Below are 22564 nucleotides of genomic sequence, written 5' to 3' on the forward strand. Positions count from 1 at the left end.
TTAGGACAAAACTAAAAAAAAATACTTACTTTGAAACAGAGGGAGTAGACTTGTTTTCAAGATTGCTGCTCGCTTGTTATGTCACAACTGCTTGTTTCAACTTGGGCTTGTTAGTATTTATGCTAACTGCTTTTTTGGTTGCATTGCAGACTCCACAGAAATAACCTCCCCAACAAATAAGAGATGTGCTGCCATGGTGTTTGCACTCACAAGGTAAGTGCCCAAACATGTCCTACAAAAAGTGCATTTGTAATTGCTTGATTTTTTTCGCTTTTTTAAAGTTTGGTTCATAACGTGCATGCAGCAAGTTCGGTTAATTAACATCTTTAACAATAGGCGCCTAAGTCATCTCTGTTCCTACGATGGATTTTTTTTTTAGTTTGGTCTGCACTTTTTTTTTTGAAAAATGGGAATACTCAACTGCAAAATTCTGGCTCCCCACCTTCATCACCGGCCATACAGACCCCCTAGAATTCTTAGGCGCCTCAAACTTTTTTCCCTTTCTTTTGAGGAAGCACTTCATTGTTTATCTCCTCCATGGCCCGGTATGCCATTGCCTCCCTTTTGAAAATACACCACAGGTGATTAATATAGTGCCATCATTTTTGTAATCCATAGATTGTATTAGTAACAAAAGGAACAATGTTTATTTACATTAACAAATAATCAAATATGTATGTTCATGTTTTTGCAGGATAGCTAAAGGGTGCCCATGTTTTCTTTGAGTCTAAACTTTGAGACAGAGGCCGCAAACGGTTTGCTCATGATCAGCCAGCTGAGTAAACCAACTGACAGTACTGATACACACCAAGGACTGTGCTGATATGCACGAAAACCTTCACAGACGCAAATTTCTTCACAATGATGTAGCAAAGCAGGGAGCAACTAAACTCAGGAAGCCAAACATGTAGTCTTCTATGGCTAGGTTTCTCTTTATCAGCACATTCCATCAACAAATCTTCCATTTCAACTGGAAAACATAACAATTGTAACCTACCTAGTCAATCCGTCAGCAAACTTCACTCTCTAGTGAACAGATCAAATATGGATGTAGTGCAGGAGTGGAGCAAGATAACTCAACAGGTCACTCCACTCAAGTAAGCAAACAAATGTTGGGTTACCCTGCTTCCCGTCCAGCATAGCAGCCAAAGTTCAGGTGATGAGCGTGAGTCACCAATTCTCAACCGAAAATTGTCAGCACTGCAGCTGATGGGCATTGCCACTTCTTGAGGTTACCTACCTGCAGACCTACCAACAGAACATCATGGTTCTGCAAAGAGGACCAATAGGGCAGATTAGGACCCTTCAGCTTCCTTCCACTTAAGTAGGAGGTTAAAATGGAGAAACAAGCTGCTGCGCGCAGATCGACAGCACTTGAAACCACAGTTACTTGTCTGGCTGCAGCTCTTTATATAGACCACAGTTACTTGTCTGGCTGCTCTTTATATAAACCATGCTCCTCCTCTTGATCAAAATGGCACAGGTGGGAAGGAGCTCCTAGTAAGTAATAAGCTGCCATATGGCAGTCCTTACCAGAGCAGAAAAGTTAATCTCACACTACAGAAACTGATCCCTAAAACTTCTACGGAATCCTCGCGTTCAATGGCTGTTGATGCCATGGAAGCTAAATTCACTGAATCTCCCGGATGTCTGGCTATGTTGATGCCATGGAAGCTGAATTCACTGAATCTCCCCCTGATGTGATGTCTGGCAATTGCACACGCAAACTAGGCCAGCTCCTGAACCTGAAGTCAAACAAAACCAATGCTTCGGTAACTCCTGAGAGATGTCCTGTCAGACTGCTTTTTCCTGAAAACCGCACTCCAGTAATCCATCCATCGTCCATCAAAATCTTCGCTGAGCAATGCTTTCTGATGTTCAGTCAACAAACAACCTATCGACCGCCCAATCTTTATCGACCGCCATTGGCAGAAAGGCATGCTAAACCGGAATCAACTAGCTGAATTTCATTGCTGAGCAAGCAACCAAACAATCATCAAGAAATGCACTGAACTGAAAGCAGCAACAGCCATGGGGTTGGACATTTGGACTAGCACCGCAGATTCTAAATTCATAATCGCAAGCAAGCGGAGCAATTGTTGATAATCTCGAAAAAACCGTACAAATGGAGTTGTTCAAGGAAACAAAACGTAGGAGACGCGGCCGGCGTCGCTGCCCACTCAGTCCGCGGCGGCGGGTGCGGCGGCCGCGGCCAGCTCGAGGACGGGGGCCGGCGCCTCCTCCGCGTCGACCGTGGCGCTGGAGGCGAGGAGCGTCCAGTCCGGCGGGAGCGGCGGCAGCGGCGGGTACTGCGTGGGGCGGCGCTTGATGTCCCACGGCTGCGTCTTCTTGGGCCGCGTCTTCATGTGGTGCTTGGTCGCCTTCTTCTGCGGCCGCGACGAGCACTCCACCGCCAGCGCCGCGCGCCCGCCACCGGGGAGGGCGGGGAAGCCTACGCACGGGCGGGCGTGCCTCGCCGGCGCCGGGGCCGGCGACGCGGCCGTGCTCGCCAGGAGCGCGGTGACCGGCGACATGCTCGCTGCTGCTTGGGTTGGGGTGGGGAGGAGAGTGGGGAGTGTTTCGTTTGGGATAAGACGAGAGGTGGCTTTGGATTGGGTTTTGTTTTGTGTTGTGGGCTTGCTTTGCTGAGCAAAATCTGGCCCGTTCGTCCCCACGAGATTTGAACTAACCGTCAGTTCATCGAGTGATTTTTTTTTAATTTTTTTGAAAGAATTTAATTTATTTTCAGAAAAGAGGTGCTGCTACTTTCGAAAAATTTAATCCGAACTCTCTGAGACTCCTTCACATCTTCTCAGTTCTCACCGTGCAGAATCTACGGTGCAAATCTCGAAATGAACAATTTGTCTGAATTGCCAAGTCACAGTCAGCTTGCAAGAATATGGTGTCAAACAATCCCGTTCCAGTATCAAAATACAATGAAATGCAACTAGTCGACTACTATTGCAACTACAGCTTCGGTTGACAATGTATAACAGCATAAGCACAATAATGCCCACTAGTACAATGACCCAACATAATAACCCCTACATATTTTGAGAAATTTTACTACTTGACACTGTCAAAGTTGAATTTCCTTAGTTGACGTGAAAAAACTTTCCTATTTGAGACTAAAAAAATTTAAATTTCTTATTTGACACGTGAACTTTCATTCTGCATTTGACACTTCCATCCATACTCGCGTGAGCAGTAATATGTGGATTCTCCCCTATTTTATTAACTAAAACAGTTATCAAATCACCTCCAAAATTCATGAACTTTTTTACAGTGATATAACAGATAGACATGAAACCATTTTGCAGAAAAAACAAATTTAGCATTTAAAAATTATAAAATTAAAATTCACTAAAATAGTCTACTTTTAACAATTATCTGTATTTTTAAGGTACAAAATGCTTTCCAAAAAATTGTAAAAAATACCTAATATTCCTATAGTAGGCTGAAAGAACTTATTAAATTAATTTATATCATAAGTTGTAGAGAAAATTTTTAAAGTACTTTAACTTCAAGATTCTCTGAGAAAATTGTGAAAATAATAGCTTATTAGAGCCGAAAATATTCCTCATCAATTATTTCTAAAAAAATATACTTCATCAAGACATTGCAACTACAACCGCTCTAGACTTTCCAGCCTTTAGCTAGATATTCTTAGATTAATATTAATACACCAACAAAACAAGAGTTCTTTTAAAAAAGAAATAGTAGATGCTAGAGAGCACTAATGTTGCAGGCATGAGGAATAAAAAATGATGATGTTTTTTTTTTGCAAAACCTCCCTCTATTGTATCACCTGAAAATTAAATGGAAGGTATAATTCTCACACAAAAGAAAAAATAGATGAACAATGCCAGGGTGCTACTAAAGAATCATGGTCGTTAAAGAATTGCAATCCTAGTCTTGTGATACGAGAATACTAGTGTACAGTAACAGATTCCGTACTTGAGATTGGTGTGGATACTCGAATATTTATCCAGAGTACGAGAAGGTAAATTGACGCTAGCAAGTAGAAGATAACAAAATACCAGAGCTGGATACGAAAGGACTTCAGTGGATTTTGGGAAGGTAGATGCTTGCTCGCATATCTGTTGGAATGTGTGAGAAGATATCAAACCCAACACCAGTTACTAGCTCGTATCTTTATTTGATTGTTTGAGAAGATATCAAACCCCAGTCTAAAGATATGTCAACACTAGCGTGTAGGATATATATCATACAGGGCATAGATTGTGAATTTGTGAGACTGAACAGATGATGCACATGAAGTCGGTTTGTGCGCGCTTTATATAGCAAACAAGTATTCACCTAAATAAAACATAGTCAGATACAAGTAGAGAACTCGATCCACTCGTACTCGCAATACACAGCAAATAAAGAAGATCGACTTGACGGCTGCTCTGTTCTTGGTCCTCCTGCCATGCTGGAAATTGTATACATACATACATACCATTATCTACTTTGTATTTACTGTATTGACTTATTTTCCGAACCAATCAGAAATTACTGAACCGAGTTACCATATTAATTACCGGATCACATTTAGTAAAATGGTATAAGTAATTACATGCAGTAGTTATTACTGAAATTTTTTTTGATTTGCACTGGGTTAACATTAGTTGCATGTGTGCAGGTATCGGCTCTGCCTGCGCGCGGCCACCACCAGTCCGGATACTGCAACGGCCGTGCTTCAAGGCTCCACAAACAAGAAAATGTGCTAAAGATTATTGCAAAGGTGTTTGCGCAGCCCATGGCATCAAGAACTGCCAAGACGCCTTCTGCGACTACAGTCATGCTCCACACCAGTGCTGCTGCCGACATTGGGCGTAACTAACCCTTTTGAACAAGCTGGGTGTCTGATTTGTATGATGCAACAATAATGCAACCTCAATAAACATGCATGCTTTTCTACTATTATCAAGTGCATACGTCTCTATTGATGACCTTGGTACATCCACATCATGCACCATTGATGAAGAAGAACATTTAGATAGATGGACCGTGTCTCTTAGCAAGTTGATCTTGGGTTCTCAAGGACACAATCTTAGATCTTATGAATGAATGATTTTCCGCAATTTTATTTGTACTCCAGTATGTTAAGCAGACAGTTTTATAGAAGTAGAACCCATGACTTATGTATAGCGTAGGCTAGATTCGAACTATCAAGCAGGTCTAAGATATCGATGAGATATTAACTAATCTTTAGTGGCAGATTAGGGCAGCCACAATGTGCATGAAAAGTAAACCTTAAGGCTTAAGCAACCATAAGCTAGCCACAAGCATTTTGTGATATCACACCATAAGAAAAAAATAATCTTGAAGCACATCTTAAGCTTATGGTGTGGTAATAAGGAAACAAAATAATTTTCTCTTTATTGTCACCTATATCCTCCTCTATCACACTCATCAAGGTTGATGGTTCTTGATTCTTTTTTATTGCGATATATATGGGACTGGGCTTCACAACAGTTTTTAGCCATACGCATATAAAATCGTGGAAATAACTAATGCTCATTTGTCTATGGCCCACTCCTATGGTCATGTTCACCGTAAACATTCCGCCTGCCCTTATTGTGGACATAATGAATCAGCGAGGTTATCCAAGAGAATCACCAGTTTCCATTAGTTGGCATCTCTCCCTCCCTCTGCTGAGTGCTGACCCCTGCAGGCATGGCTTCTCCAAGCCTATTCATTGCTAAAGTTTTCAAATCTTGAATAAAATTTAGCTCAACCCATTAGCACCCCTATTTGGATAGGCTATTACTAAATTTTAGCATTTAAAGTATTAGCACTCAGATCCAAACACCCTTAACGCATCACATCTATTAGACGACACCAGCGGCCACTGCCACCTCGAGTGGCGGACCAGCGACCGCCCCTACTTGCGTGAGAGCAAAGTATTATAAGGGGGTGAGAAGCTGGCTGAATCATATGTGGCAGAGTGGAGCGGACGTCTAGCGAAACGCCCGCTCGAACGAGCGAAGAGCTGCAGCGACGGCTGCTACTGGCTGGTCGCTCTGTTGTGCAATAAATAACTGTCGGGCCCGCCATTGCTTGCAGCCAGCAGCTGGCGTAGCCATTAGTCTTGCTCTGACGGTGGCGCTGGTGGTCAACAACTTCAAATCAAACAAATCAGTTCAAGTATCGAAGTACAGTGAAACACAAGGCACAAGATCATATATTTACCAGTGTAACCAAATTTTGGTCATCTGAAATGATATGGTATCAGACAATTCAGTTCCATTATCAAAATACAACTAGTCAACCACTATTGCTGTGGCAACTTCTGTTCACATATACACAATAATGACAGAAGCAACATGCAACCAACAACAGAGTATTATGGCACAGAATAATTAGCCCCTAAATAGTGTAAATTATTATTTTTAAACAGGACTAATAACTTTCTAACATCTGTCCGATACATAACATAACATCAGATAACCCTCATGGTCATGTGCCACCAGATCAACTATTAGGCAATTGCTAAAGCAATCAAACGAAGAAGAATCACTACAGCAAAACACCAAGCAATTATATCTACAATGACAGCAGAAAAGAGCTGCAAGTGAAGCTGAAGCATTCCAGTCCATCCACATCAGCGCAGCAACTATGCTGATTTGTACAGTCCTGTCAAACGTCTGAAAACCTCAGTAACCATCCAAGACAGCCTTCAAGATGAACAAGGGTTCATGGTTGCCCAGTTTCTGAAGCAGGACCTTCTGGCTTGATTTAACATTAGAGTATTGAACCATCGATATAATGGTCAACAACTCGATGTTCCACCATCTCAACTAAGTTTTACACAGTACATGAGTGTAGGAGAGTTTGGTGCTGTTTGCAACTTCCTATTCAAAGCACATCGTCAGCATCACTCCTTAGGCAATTGACCATGAGGCTGCGAGACAAAAAATTTGGCATTCTCAGCAACCTCTGCTTCAAGCACAGCTTCAAGCACTAGGTCTGAGCCTGTTGGTCCACCTGCGGAGATTAAAAAAAAAAAGTGAGATGGAATTGGGTATGTACTGATATGAAGTATTTGCAGTGTCTTAATAATTCCAATAAGATAATGTGATGCGATATAAAAATTAAAGGGCAACTAAGAAAGTCCCTGTGTATTTCTATAGAACTTTAGTTATATATTCATTTTGCACTTTTGGTATTGTAAAACAACAATCAACCTACTGAAGACTATCACTGATATACATACTTCGGTTCACGATCTTACATACAATTTTGATAGAGTAGATTTATTATACATTGGCAGAAGTATTAATAGAAACACATATGAAAGATAACTGGAAAAGAAAAACAAGACATTCCACTGTGGAGTAGGGTTAATGAAAATTTTAATGCACCAAGCTAGTTTAGCATTCATTGAAGAAACTAGCACATACGATGAGTAGCATTACCAAAACAAAAAGATTAGAACTTAGAAGTTATGAACAATATTTTTATTATATATCCACTACAAGAACATGACAGTCCTGTCCACCTCTCCACATCTCAGCATTTCAGTATTTCTAGTAAAATCTGAACTCTTCAGAGTTAAGATTTAAGACATGCATGATTGGCTATATACCTGAGCGGTTTGGAAGTAATCCAGCACTTTCAGCTGATACTGGCAGTACATTTAGCAACCCATTGTTTTCCTTGAGTTGTTCTTGATTGTCCCCACTCAAGGAATAGTCTGCTTTGAGTCCTGGGGCTTCAGATAGCCTTGCATACGTCATTGCTTGGCTGTGTAGATTTGTCAATCCTGTACTAGCCATTTTTATGTCCTACAGGAGCAAACAAGCGGTGAATTTTATAGAAAATAATCACACCTTGCATAGAAAATAAAATGGTATAATCACACCTTGGCTTTCAGTAACATATGTTCATCAGCCACATCAACTTTTCTAGCTTCAGTTGTGCTTGCTGAAGTATTTGTGAAGATCCAATTAGTCAAGTACTGGCAAACAGTTCGAAAAAAATAACACTGATATTTAATTAAAGAAAGAAACATTATAGTTACCAAAGTTTTTATTGGAATCACGCATTCTACAAAAACTTTCTATTTCTTCACGAATTATACTTCGAATTTCATGACGAAATTCGTCTGGCTGCATAGTCATTATAAATTATGTTAAGTACATTTTTAACACAGAAGAAAACAGAAATATTGAGCAGAACAAATCAATGTTCTAAATATCATAGTGGAAGCATTGCAAGAAAACTTTTCAGTGTGTAGTGGCCATGGTATGCTAAGCTCTATTTACTGTAATACATTAAGCAAACTCATAATTAAACCAAAATAATGTATTCTTTCAATAATTTCTTCATGACGTGCATGTCCTAAGCCTTGGAGTAAGGACTCAAAATGGAACAGGGCAACAATATGCAAAAATGGGATCATATCAACCTAAATTTGTACTGAAGCAGTGGTACAGACTATCCATCAGTAGACACAGCAGGCTGCTATCTCCTATCTTCTAAAACAGTATAGCACACTATTGAGAAATGAGAACAATTAATAAACTTTTAGCAAGCTCAAACCGCTTTCAATCTATTCAAAATCAAACCAGACAACATAATTTACAGAATCATCATACCTTAGTTACAGAAATATCAGAGGCATCAGATTTCCCCACTTCAGCCATGCCTGCTCCAATTTGTAAATACTTAGCCAATGTTTTTGAAGTTAAATAATGCACTAGGAACCACGGAAAATGTGACCTATTGCAAAGCAAGGTTATAATTACCAGTGTTTTGCTGTCTCATGTTGAAGTGACCAGGAGTTAATCTAGACAGGTTCTGAACTTCATAACGAATTGAGTCCAGCTGGGTCATCGCATCTTTAAGCTCCTTATGAACCTAAATAAAAGAGGGATATTAATGATGCATAACGACAAATTCTATCACATGAGCTTTACAAGTATATTGAACATCACGAAGTATAAGCATGTAAAAGTCCATAAATCATCCCAGGTGTTGAAAATTTTATCACAAATACAAAGGAGCAAGCGTTTAACTAAACAAATATAGGTAACAGCAAGAGCATTATTTGTCAAAATAAATAGCAACATGCAATTGGTTAGCCTCAGGTGCGTTGACAGCAAGTTGTGAGTTACCTTTGCCTCCCAGAAATTTTGAAATTTCTGTACAAATAAAATTATGCGAAAATGAGCATGGACAATTAAAGGTTCTGAATTTGGCAATGGCGTTTGCTCAGCTGCGCACCTAAATTTGGTCGTGCATTCTAACTGGCCCAATTGTGCAACTCTAACTAGTGAAACTGAAGTAACAGATAGGGGCACCGGGCACCCATTCCTTATATTGTTCTATACATGTTTGTCACCTGTCTTAAGGCACTGGGTGACTACAGGCCAATGAGCATAATGCCTAATTCTATTAGGGTATGGCAGGCGTACTAACAAGAGATGCATCAACCAACTTGTTTCAAGAAACCAGAATGCTGAGAGCTCATCCTGGATAACCTTCTAATCTTCTATACACCCAGAACCTCATTACATCATTGAAAAAAAAATGGAATCAACCGTTAAACAAGCTGGAGATGAAAGAGCTTTCAACAATGTGGCTGAGTAAGTGATCAGTCCTTTCTCAGACAAAAACACAAGTATTTCACCTACCGGTGCCTTCCATTGCCACTTGCCAGTCACTTAGAAAACTTAAAGAAATGGATACAAAAGCATCAATTTCCAATTTTCAGCTTAAAATTCAATGGTTTCCCAGAGTAGCAAAGGAACACTTATCCCAGAATGTCAGATAACCTTGGTGAAATTCACCATCTCCTCAACACGAACTCAGAGCCTACTCTTCAATGGAGGTGCAGCCAAAAAATACCTGGGTAGCTGCAGACTGCCCCAGGATCTCGTCGAGCTGCCGGCGCGCCACGATGAGACGCCCGACCGCCCTCCCGGTCATCCTCCCGGCCGTCCTGGCAATCTTCACCATGTCGCTGGGCTCTGAACAAGAACGAAGGAATCGGATCAGACCGGAACATCAGTTCCCGAAACTTGCCAATCCAGCCCAAAAATGAACCATTTCCTCAGCGGTTTCCCCTTCAGCACCAGTCGCCGGCGACAGGCCGGAGGGAGATCAGGATGCGGTGCGCGGAGGGCGGATCGCATACTCATCATGACGGAGCAGGCCCCGAGGATGACCAGCAGCTGGCAGGTCGAGAACCCCAGCATCTTCGCAAGGACAGGCGGCCTCCCGCGTGGGGATGGAGGGAAGGAGGGGAGGAAGGGAACCGCGCGCTAAGCGGGCGGCGCGGCGGCGGCCGTGAAACGGCGAAGCGCCGTGGAGAATCGCGTGGAAGTGGGCCAGGCCTTGACGAACCGCGTGGAAATAGTTGGGCTGCGCGGAGGGAGATGTGGGCGCCTTTTTCTTTTTTATATTTTTAAAAAATAAAAATTTCAAAAATATATGGCCGTTTTGAAATATTTCAAAAATATCCCTGATCGCCCCCCATAGGACGACATGCCCTAAGTATAATTTTTTTTCTTCAAATTCGCAACGAGGTCCCTTGCAAAAAAAAGGGACCTATCGCCCGGGCGACAGGGGCCTGTCGCCCGTTGGGGGGGGGGCGACAGGGGCCTGTTACCCGTTGGGGGGGCGACAGGGTCCCCTTCACCCTATATAAGCCCTGGCCGCCATATGCCGCCATCCCTTTTGTCATTTAAGACTAAAAATTTAGGAAAAAAGAGAGGGGTGAGGAGAAAAAAAGCGGCGAAGCTCTGCCGAATTGCGTACTTGTGATCTACCGGTAACTTCCGTATAAATCCATTGATATAGTATAAAATTTTAATTTAATTAGCGGATTAGCTGAATTAGATTTGGCGCTTTAGAACACTCTTTTAGTATTTCAATTTCAGTACTATTACAGACTTGTTTTTAAATTAATTATGAATTAGAATAGAATTATGAAAGTACCTTATTGATATTACAGCATAAGGCAATGGCTGCCTCTAATTGTGGAGGATTTTCATGGACCGAAGAAAAATCTAGTATAATACTTGATATCATGACCCATCTTGTTATCAGTAAGAAGTTGGATCCGTTAGCGGATGGTACGATAGAGAAGGTGTTGTCTAAAGTAGTAGAGTTTAAAGATTTCACATTATTTCGAGGTATTACGACGTAAGATGTAAAGGGACACCTGTTAGAACGTCGGAAGATATACATGAGAGTATGTGAACTAGCGTATCATCCTAATATCATTGGATTCTTACAAAGTTCTTGTAAGATATGGATGCGGCCAGAGGTGCATGAGATGCACATTAAGGTAACTCTCATTCAGTTGTAATCCCGTCCGTTATTTCGAATTCATATTTATAAAACAGTAACATTGTTTTTTAATTATATGCTAGGATTACCCCGAGGACACGGAGTTGATTAACAAAACGATACCAAATTTCCGTAAATTGGTATGTATCTTCGGTGGACTTATGCCGCAAACTAGACGAAGGAGGCGGATAAAATCTTCGGGTGATAGTACTTGGCCTGCACAAAAACAGATGCCCGGAGGTTCGTCGAGTCATGCTTCAGCACCTCAACCACCAACTTGTGTTAACTGGGATGACGACATGGATGACTTCATGCCCCCCAAACCATGGCCTCCAACACATAATGTTCCTCCCCCTGTACATGAACCTAGAATCAGAAAGGAGACAAAGAGAAAGGCAAGAGGTTCGTCAAGTCATGTTGCACCACCTGCAGCACAAACTTATGTTAAATGGGATGACGACATGGATGACTTCATGCCCCCCAAACCATGGCCTCCAACACATGATGTTCCTCCCCCTGTACATGAACGTAGATCCAGAAAAGAGAGAAAGGGAAAGCCAAGAGGTTCGTCGAGCCATACTACACCACCTGCAGCACCACCATCTGTCAACTGGGATGACGACCTAGATGATTTCATGCCATGATCTATAACATATGATGTTCATCGGTTTAAGATGTATTCGCATTTAGTATTGTTAATGTTGTATTATGCATGTATGTATGTCTCGTACCTAACTTGCATTCACTGGACATATATATAATGTCGAGTTTAAATCGTACTTAGTCGTAATGGAGCATCGAAGTATAAACATATCACTACAATACTAAAAAGCACATATTTAAATAATATAACGATAAGAAATAAGAATTAAGAAATGCATTACATAATGTGAACCATCAAATTTTACATCATAATACAACGATAATGAAACACACATCACACATGCAGTGGCATGGAAGAACCCATTGCAAACTACGGTAAACAGATTCCGGACTAATCTAACATGCCTTAGGTAAATTTAAAAAAAAAATAGAACAAACACAACGAGGCAGCATGTCACTACCACTAGGGTAGTCCTAGTAGCCGTACCCCCACGTAGCAAACTGCGTTGAGCCTTCTCCGCAGTATCCACCCATTGCAAGTGGTGCAGGCGATGGTGCCGGAGGCGCAGGGCCCTTCTTCTTGTGACAAGGGCAGTTGCAGTAAGGAATAGTGCATGGTTCATCCTGCGAACCGGCAGTATTGCTGGTATCATCAACTTCGTCGTCTTTGTTACCCTCGCTCTCTTGCTCATAATGGTTCACCTTGCATTCCAGATCAAAGATCTTTATCTGGAGGTACTCGATGAACTCCTGAACAGAATCAATTGGTGCAGGATCGACCCACCTAGTAAAACCACAGTTTTCTGGAGCATCGGAAGACTGCAAAATAAATTTCACGTAAGGTGTCTCATTGAAGATAAAGAAATGAAAGAATTGAGTATTACCCATGCGTGTGGACATTTAAAGAAATGCCGACCGCCATCCATCCCGTCGGTGCACATCTGCACTAAGCAGTCCTCACCATGTCTGCATTTTGGCCACGGTTCTCTACGGTTATCGTATTGTCGAAGAGAAGTTTCATTGGCAAATTCACTCTTGTGTTGTGGCGGAAACTCAAACACTGGTTCCGGGAAGGAATCAGATCCAAGAGGCCCCTCCCATATTATGGGGTCTCCCTTTCTTGCACCTTTTCCTTTCCCAAAACAATAGTAATTCTTCCCGTTAGACCCACCTCCAGACATTGGGCATACAATGAGCTTTGGTATTTAAGTGCTGCTGGGAGTTCACAAACTTCGGAGTATTTATAGGCGCACAAAGGTCTGATACCCGGAGTGTGGAGTGTAAATGCACCTAAAAAGCCTACATGACAACACAATGAAGAGGCTAGCTGACCTAACACTGAAAAGGCTAGATTCGATTCTCGAAATGACTACTCGATGCATCTCTGTTCATGCAGACTCACAGCGCTGTATTGATGCCGCTCGGTCGATCGCGCCTACATGCCGCCTTCCCCACTACACGCCACAGACCTGCACTGTAGAATGACAGGTTCGTCGTCCTCGCTAGAGAGACTGCTTTGAAGGTGAGCTGGAGTGGTTGCCGTGTTGTCACATCATTTTGAAATGGTGGAAGGGCACTGCTAAACATGTCACGTATGTCTGGGCAAAGAATGCGACATTTGGGAAACCCGTGATCGCCGTGCTGAGCAGTGGCAACCTGTGATCTCGTAATCGCAGCTAGATACACTATGGTTCCTATTTTGAGCTATTCGAGCGTGTAGTCGTCATCATCGTCGGCAGGATCTCGGCCGCTAACTCCTACCGCACCTAACTTGTCCTTCATTAAATCACGGAAAAAATTCGCAAGAACTTCCCTTATTTCACGAGCATTATGGAACCCATAAACATAAAAAGTTCACATCAATAGTATCTATAGAAACAAATGACAAGTAAACTAGCACAATCATAAACATCAGATACAAATAAGCGGTTTACAGCTATCTTATTACAAATAAACATCAGAGATACAAACATCAAATATATCTAACCACCCCTAGGGCGTCGGACCCTCTTAACCCTTTACTGGGCACGGACATGGCCCTCAGAGTAGGTGAGAACATCCGCAGACCTCACCTGTCGCTCAGGACGCGCGAGGGGCTGTGGTGTCTGCTGCTGAGAGATCCCAAGTGGTGCTCCTCCTAGCTGTGAATACCCCAAGACATCGGGGTCACCTTGCGCGGTAGGCTCTTCTGGAGTCAAGCTGTCGAAGTCGTCTAAGGTGAAGGTCTCGTTATCTCGTTTCCGGCGCCCGCATCGGAGTAGAATCCTACGCAAAAAATGTGGATGTTAGCGTACGCTCGTATATTTCCTAATGACATGTAGAAACCGAAATACGAAATATAAACTAACCTGTGTAGACCGGTATCTGTGGCCCCGGTACCATCCCTGGATACGGTCCGCCAACTGGTGCTGTCCCTCTAAACATTCCAGTATGGCCGAACGCAGTAGCTGGATCGTATCCTGTATGTGATATTAGTAAATATGTAGGAACACTTGATCTAATTTGAAGAGATATGTACGTTATCTGCACTTGGGAAGAACTGCGACGTCGGCCCGTGCACGGTCGACGGACACGGGAACGACGACGAGGCCTGGGACGACCCGTGGCTGTCTTCGTACTGCACACGGATTCCCAAGTTGTGCACTACCTGACGCAACCGATCACGCTGCCTCGACCATGTCTCTGTCTGCTCAAACTGGGTCATTGGGGATCCGGCACGTACCCTCGTCAGGTAAGTCGAGCAGTCCGTCTCCATCATGTTGCAAAGGCGAAACTGCATCCATTCAGTAAAGGTACAGTTAGAAACGCATGAATTATCTTACGAATATGAATATATATATATATATGCAAATATGATCAAGAGACTCACCGCGCCAGCTAGTGCCTCCACGTGGTGCCGGGCATAGCCATCCTGAGGCCTCGCCTGGTGTGGCTGCGGGTGAGTGTCAACATAAACCAGACGAGCCCGAGTCCGGGGTAAGTACCAGGTGAGGTAAGCCCTAAAGGAGCTGTCTGTGTGTGATCTTATTGGATGGACCAAGTGCTCGTCTGCCTGTTCCCATTGGTCCACCCACGGCTGCATCTTGGTGAGCCAATCATCAGAGCACGGCAAGCCACTCCTTGACAACCTACAAAAGTGGACCACGAAGAATCGTTAGATTCGACACGAATGTATGAGCCAAGTTCATTCATAATTACCTGTGGTCCTGGCGACTGACAAGCTCCAACGCGGTGTGCACCGGAAACTCCTGGCACTGCCCAAACTGTCTCCTGACTCTCCAGGGGCAATATGCTTTAACCACGATGTCATAAACTAGGACGGCGGTAGTAAGCCACAGGCTCGCATTCGCGGAGCAGTGCGAAGACAGGCTTGCTAGTACACGGGTAGCCACAGCCTCTGCGCTGTAAGGCTCCCAGACAACGTCCTCGGGCGTCAGCATGTCCAGCTCCGAAACAAACTCAGGATATGCGCGTCTAACCTGCGCATGCTCCCAGAACATCTGCATTCCGAATAAGTAAAATTAAAAGTGCGCTAATACATCATGTAACAATGAATAACAAAATTAGATTTGTTGCTAACGTACCTGACGCCAGATCCAGATAGTTCCCATAGTGGGCCTCTCGTCCTCCTCGTCGCCGTACATGCCCCCGTGGTATGGCTCGTGGCTGACTATGGGCCGACCAACGGCTAGCCTCTCGTACGACCAAAGCTGTAGCAGTAGTGGGCACCCTGCCAGGATAGCGTTCCCATGTGTCTTCATGCAGCCGTCGCAGAGTCCACGGTAAGTGGCTGCAAGTACCACCTCACCCCAGCTGTAGGGCAGTACGTCCTCGTCCCCATCCGCAATCTCCCGTGCATACGGAAGGAGAATCCTATCGACCGAGTTGCCATGAGTGTTGTTGAGCATGATGTAACCAAATAACCAAAGTAGGTACGCCTCCAGCGATCTGGTGACACTGTACTCGTCGGCATCCGCAGCCAACAGGGCAGGCTGCATAAACAATTAAGATTAATGGTTTCAACTGTCAATGGAACATGTGAATTGTAACAATTAAATTTATATATGGAATGAATACGTACTGTAAACTGTAGGAACCAGGTCTTCGAAGGACCTGCTGCTCGCGGGTGCGGGTTGATCGGACCTACTTCTTCCACACGGTCAACCAGGGCAAAACAGGCCTCCAGGTCATCCTTCCACGAGGCCCCACCACACACGGACCTACAGCCTCCCCGACGATAGGGAGGCCGAGGAGGTAGGCCACGTCCTGCAGCGTAGGAGTCATCTCCCCACACGGGAGGTGGAATGTGTGTGTCTCCGGCCTCCATCTGTTAACAAGCGCCGTCAGGAGGGATCGGTCGAGCTGAATAGGCCCAACCTCGACAAGACGGCTCAGAGTCAGTAGACCGGCCTCACGTAACCTGCAAAAAAACAAAATTGTCGAAACAAAGGAATGCCGACGAATACATAAGTGATAAACAATAATATTTCATTACATACCGGTCACACCAATCATGGTGTATAGAGATCGCCTCCCCGGGTGGACGAGGACGTAGCACCTCTAGGGCTCGGTGCTCAACAGCTGCAAAGTAAGACCTGTGGCTCGAGTCGATAACTGGGTCTAGCAATGAGTCCATCTCCATACCTGCATTCAAAAATATATGAGAACACATAGGTAAATATATATTTCATACAAACTGGACATATAGGTACAATAATACTTCATTACATACCTGTAATATTTCATTACTACATATTACAAATAATGAAATACAATTGTGGATCATGACACCGAATGCCTTCCACGAGCAATTCTCGCCGATGCTCGTCTGAACGTAGGAGGTGCTCCATCTCTGGGATTTCCGGAAGGACCGACGTCAGCAGCATCGTGAAGTGCATCCTGAGGACACTTCTTGTAGTTGTGACCCAATACTCCACATTGGCTGTAACGCTTTTGTGCCTTGCTTGCTTCCAACTCGTCCATACCATTCCGAATACGACGTGTCTGACGGCGGCCTTTGCCTTTCTTAGTGGCTGGATCAGGAATAAACATCTTATTCTCATTATCCTGAGTGAAAGGCCCCACAATTCCAATCCCATATACCTCATGTCCCCAGGTGGATACAGCTGCTTCCTTGCTGAAGTAAGGTGAAACAAATACTCCTGGCTGCAACGCAGACTCTGCACATGCCGCAATGAGATGGGAGCATGGCAAATGCAATAACTTAGGCTTCATGCAGGAGCAGAAGGCTTTGCCATCTACTGTAATCAAACTCTCCTGTACCACCCTATCTCTACGGATACCACGACCACTTCTATCCTTGCATAGAACCTCAAATCTATGCTCCATTGTACCTGTCGATATGACGTGGTGCAGTTTGGCCTTTTCAATCTTCTCTTGCATATATTGTGTCACTCTTTTGCAAAACTGAATTTGGGGGTTGTTGATGTTTATGCTTGCAGCCGTGTAACGCTCTCTGAAATACTTCATGCACCCATACATGATGAACTCAACAATTCCCACAAGAGGAAATGCACGACAAGAACGCATAACCATATTGAAACACTCTGCATGGTTCATTATCTGAATACCATACCGTATTCCGTTGGTATCATAAAGGAATGACCATTTCTCCTTAGGTGCACCTCGAATCCAGTGTGAAAATGGCTTCTCAATTGAATCCCTAGCCTCTGCAGCCTGACTCGTGCCTGCTCTTGATGCCCTTACCTTCACTAGCTCTGCAGTCAACTGATCAAGCATCTGCCATAATGCATTGAATTTTCTCTATTGATTTTGGGTGCACAACCTCTTAAACAGGTTCTTAAGATCCTTGTTCTTGAAGTGGTCATAGAAGTTTGCACCTATATGCCTAATGCACCACCTGTTTTGGACATCGGGCCACAATGGAGGCGTTGTCGCAGTTCCACGTTGCAATTTCAGTATTGATTGCAGCAGACATGCATGCCTATCACTAATAAGGCACACATCTGGACATGCAGCAACAACATGAATCTTCACTCGTTCAAGGAACCAATACCAACTGTCTATGTTCTCATTCTCAACAAATGCAAATGGGGGCGAAACTATTTGGTTGTTGCAATCTACACCGATTGCGGTGAGTATCTGACATTTATACCTTCCAGTCAAAAATGTGCCATCAATGCAGATCACCGGAAGACAAAACTGAAATGCTCTAACACAAGCACCTATGCAAAAGAAGGCTCGTTGCATAATTGTTTGTCCCCTAATCATAGCTGATACGAGATATGTGTCATAAAAGCTTCCAGGATTTCTAGCAGCAACCTGGGATAACATACGAGGTAGGTTATCATATGATGCCTCGTATGTGCCGAACCGCATCTCGAACACCCTTTGTTTAGCCCGCCATGCCTTCAAATAACTGATGGTGTACTGGTAAGTCTGCTCAATGTGTCGAACAATCATTTTTTGCTCATAATTTAGGTTGTCCATAATAAACCCATACATTTTCTTTGCAACAAAGTCACAAGATATATTGCGATGCGAGGGAAGAACTTCTGACAGCAAACAAGTGTGCTCTGTCACAATGGAACATTTCCAGTTTGACTTCCATTTTCCCTTGAATGCATGTACTCGCCATGGACATCCATCATTCACACACTTCACCTCATATTCTTTACTGCCAGACTTTACGACTCTGAATTCTCGTTTCAATGATATTGCCCATAGTCTCACAGTATCTTTTACGGCTTCAATGTTTGGATATGTTGCACCTTGCACTACCTCATTCCCTCTGTACTCCCACTCCTGATTTCGTACATCTTCTGTGACATGATTGCCAAAACCATGCTCCTTCCACTCTTTTGGCAATGAGTACTGCTCATCATCAGATGAGCCCTCATATTCTTCCATCTCTATTGCAGTTTGGTCTTCTGCCTCCATCTCGTCCACAATGCTATGTATCCTCTCTTCCTCATCAGCAAGACCCTGTGGTCCCATATTTTGGTTCTCTGTCTCTTCTGACTCATCTTGCTCAACATAATTGGTCTCTCTTCGAATACTCGGAGTTTCTTGATCTGCACAATATTGGATTTCATTTTGTGTCTTCTCCCGGATTTGAACAAGAATGGCCAGAGGCCACCCACGCTCTAGAGCTGTTTGCATGTACTTCTGCCAGTCATCAGTGCTGTGTATCATCATCAATTCCCATAATTCACTTTCTACCTCCCAATTAACAAGAGACTGGACGGTGATCACATGTGTCAACGGATCAACACGGAACCCACGCTGCAGCCACTTACATATGGAACAAAAACTCCTTTCCAGAGGTTTATCTATGGCGCTAGATGTGCACTTAAAGACAGAAAGATCTACTCCATTTGGCCCATACAAAATATTGTAGTCACCATAAAATACTTGAAACTGCATCTTGCTCGACATATCTGTATATCACATAATACTTATCGAGTTATACTCTTTACTTCACTACCTTATTCAATATTCCGTAAAAACTAAGTATGAAATTCAACTACAACGTATAAGTATTCATAACTACGTGATGACACTAAAATTCTATACTGCATATGCCAAATTCTATTCTAAATCATAATTAATTTATAAACACGTCTCTAATATTACTGCAATTGTAATAATAAATGCGTAGTATTAATTTTCTAAACTAATTTTACTACTACGTAACTACAAACTAAAGTATCATTAAACTCCTACTTAATTGGTTGTACTATAGCACTAATTAAATTAAATTACTCACCCCTACTTAAATTACTCCTACTTAAATGCGTAGTACTTAAATGGAAAAATATATAAACTAAATCTACTAACCTACAGATCACAAGTGCTGAATCCGGCAGGGCTTCGCCGCTTGCCTTCTCCTCACCCCTCTCTTCTTTTCTGGATTTTTGCTGGAATTTTCGGCTGAAATGAGGAGGGAATGGGGGGTCGAATCCTTATATAAGGGGTGCTACCCCGATCGCCCGAGGAGGGGGGGGGGGGCGACAGGCTCCAGCCGCGCCCGTGGGCGGGCCCGCCCACTGGTCGCCCGTTGGGGGGCTACAAGCCCCCCTTTTTTTCCAGGGACCTCGTTGCAAATTTGAAGAAAAAAAATTACACTAAGGGCCTGTCGCCCTATGGGAGGGCGACCAGGGGGTATTTTTGAAATATTTCAAAACGGACATATATTTTTGAAATTTTTATTTTTATTTTAAATATAGAAAAGAAAAAAAGGCGAGATGTGGAGAGGAGTGGGCTTTGGCCCAGTGGCGTCGAGTTGGCCTTTTTCGGAGGGAGTCACACGTATACTTTTCAAAACTATATATTCAAAACAAAATTTGACTACACCACTTTATTCCCTGCAAAGAAATCTTCAAAATAAAATCACACTTAGATGATTTTTTTTGGAACATTTTTTGAACATGTAACTTTTTTTTTTGAAGTTGGAACAATTGTTCTAGCAGTATAAAAAAATATTCTGCCTTATGCAATGGTTTGACTGTCAGTCATATGTGTGACTCCTAATATTTCTGCCTTTTTCGGTGGCTTGATGGAAAGCTTCATTTACTAGAGAAGAGCCCATGCTGTGTACTTCAGTACATGAAGTTTTTCAGCATCTCAAAAGAAAAAGAAAGGAAGCTTTTCAGAAGGCATGACATAAAGGATAGGAAATTACGCAACGTATTCTCTTAGGGCCCGTTTGGAATCTTGGAATTAAAATCCATCCTAATAATAATACTTTAGATATAAAACTATTAAGCTATTATGATTATATACAGAATAAATGTGTATACTATTGTTGGCCATACGAGGGGATACTTATATGCTATATTTCTACTATAGATGAGTGAGCCAAAAAGTGTGCTATAAGTTATGGAACAGAAACATAGCTTGGTGGTGTATAGAATCAAATTTCATCTCCCACCCTATGAATTTAGGATAGGCTTGTACCTAAACTTTGGAAAGTGGTTGGAAAGTGGTGTGGTGTCAAATTTTATGCCAAATAGCCTAAGTTATTAAGTAGATTTCAATTCCTCCAAAATGAGAGGATCCAAATGGAACCTTATAGAAAATACATTTCAGAAGCCCGTTCATAGCAAACTTTTCAGTCCCAAATTTCACAATGTATTCTCTTGCACAAGAAAATCACAATCCTTCTAAAGCACACACCGTTGCTCTCCATGCCACACAGCTCAAATACACCATTAGCACTGCCAGCTGAGCGAGCTCAAGATCATGGGCAACCGACCAAGTTGCACTACCTTATATACCTTGTAGTTAAGGAAGCAGATAGGGGGAGGGCTCTCCCGATAAGGCTTGGTGGAGAGCCCCTCCATCCCTGTTATCCTTGTGGAAAAAAACTCCCGCCAACCCCATCCTTCCACCGCCCACCATCACGACTCGTGTGCAGCGCGGCCCGCCCCGCCCTGCCACCAACCTCCCCTTGCCGGCATCGCCTCCAACGCTAGCAAGGACCATCCTCTCCCTCTCTCTCTCTCCCCCCCACCGCCTCTCTCTCCACTCTATCTAAATCTACAACGAGTGCCCCCGCCTGCCCGCCCGCCGTGATGCCGGCGAGGACCGCCCTCTCCTCCCCCCCCCTCCCCCTCCCCCTCTTCCATTGCCCTCTCCTTCCTCTCCTTCTCTTCCACTCTTCTCTCCTCGCCCTCCCCGAGCCAAATTCCCCCGCTGCCGGCACCACCCAATCGCCATCCTCCACAACCCTGCCCGGTGGCACCATCGCCGCCCACAACCCGCAACCACCGCCAGTCCGGCGGCCTTCCCAACCACCCCTTTAGCCTTGGAAGACACTTATCCCCTCCCCCAACCTGAAACCCCAAAACCCGAATCCGAACCTGAAACCCTAACTGAAGCGAGCACGCCGGAGTTGATACATCACCGGAGAAGAAGTGTCTTTTGATTTGTTACTTCCTTGCCTTGATTTGTTGCTCCTCCAATTTTTTCTTTTCTTTTATGTCTACCGACACCTATTGTTCTTCCTCATACTGCACAAATCGGGAGGGCTCTCAAACTAAGCTAAATCGAGAACCGTCTCAGTTTAGATCATAGGTATAATTAATTATACCCCCTACATAACGGCACAATAATCTCCCCAGTCTCTGATGGTATGGTACTAGGACTGCCATGGTCTGCTGGTCATAGCACAAAAGATTGTAGATCGAAAGACCTGTTGGGTTGTGACAAGATCACTATGCATTCTTTGGATGCACACGGCCCTCCGTATCCTCACCGTTAACTTTGAACGGTTCACTCTGACGGCGGACCTGACACGCCGGACTGCCAGAGCCTGATCCAGAAAGAGACGCCGTGCATGGGCCGGGACGATCGTCTGATTAGCATTTCCAGCTATGCAGCCGAAATCAGTCGGCTTTTCCAGTTTATTCTCTCACAGAACACTATTGAATCAGTCGAAATCAGCCAGGAACAAACTCGCACAAATGTGACCCAAAAATCAACTAGAGTAGATGATTATCCTACCATAAAATCGAGCAAACTAACCTTCTGTAGTTCATGGAATCTCAAATTGATACAGACTGAAGTGGATTAGTTGGTTTACACACGGACTACACACATACTTAGGTTACGGGGAGAAAGAGAGCTTACTAATTCTGATGACGGTGTCTCGTCGGCGGCCGCATACGTCGGT

At 43.6% G+C, this 22564-nt stretch overlaps 2 protein-coding genes across 4 annotated transcripts; both read right to left on the reverse strand.

Annotated features, from left to right (window-relative positions):
- Nucleotides 1–1993: 1993 nt before the first annotated feature.
- LOC120686783 (50S ribosomal protein 6, chloroplastic-like) lies at nt 1994–2601 on the reverse strand. The gene has a single exon (XM_039968985.1). The coding sequence runs from the start codon at nt 2532–2534 to the stop codon at nt 2181–2183; it is 354 nt and encodes a 117-aa protein (XP_039824919.1). The 5' UTR covers nt 2535–2601; the 3' UTR covers nt 1994–2180.
- A 3631-nt stretch (nt 2602–6232) lies between these two features.
- On the reverse strand, nt 6233–10338 carry LOC120686233. 3 transcript variants are annotated; one of them, XM_039968413.1, is made up of 8 exons: nt 10148–10333; nt 9859–9980; nt 8757–8868; nt 8607–8656; nt 8030–8117; nt 7871–7932; nt 7595–7793; nt 6233–6993 (listed from the first exon to the last, which is right to left on the reverse strand). In XM_039968413.1, the coding sequence occupies exons 1-8, from the start codon at nt 10206–10208 to the stop codon at nt 6884–6886; spliced, it is 804 nt and encodes a 267-aa protein (XP_039824347.1). In that variant the 5' UTR covers nt 10209–10333; the 3' UTR covers nt 6233–6883. The 3 variants fall into 3 exon arrangements, with proteins under 3 accessions (XP_039824347.1, XP_039824350.1, XP_039824348.1); XM_039968416.1 differs by having other exon boundaries at nt 6690–6993; nt 10063–10332; XM_039968414.1 differs by lacking the exon at nt 8030–8117 and having other exon boundaries at nt 6715–6993; nt 7871–7966; nt 10148–10338.
- Nucleotides 10339–22564: the final 12226 nt, after the last annotated feature.

Source organism: Panicum virgatum, chromosome 8N, assembly GCF_016808335.1.
Source record: "Panicum virgatum strain AP13 chromosome 8N, P.virgatum_v5, whole genome shotgun sequence".
Taxonomy (NCBI): Eukaryota; Viridiplantae; Streptophyta; class Magnoliopsida; order Poales; family Poaceae; genus Panicum; species Panicum virgatum.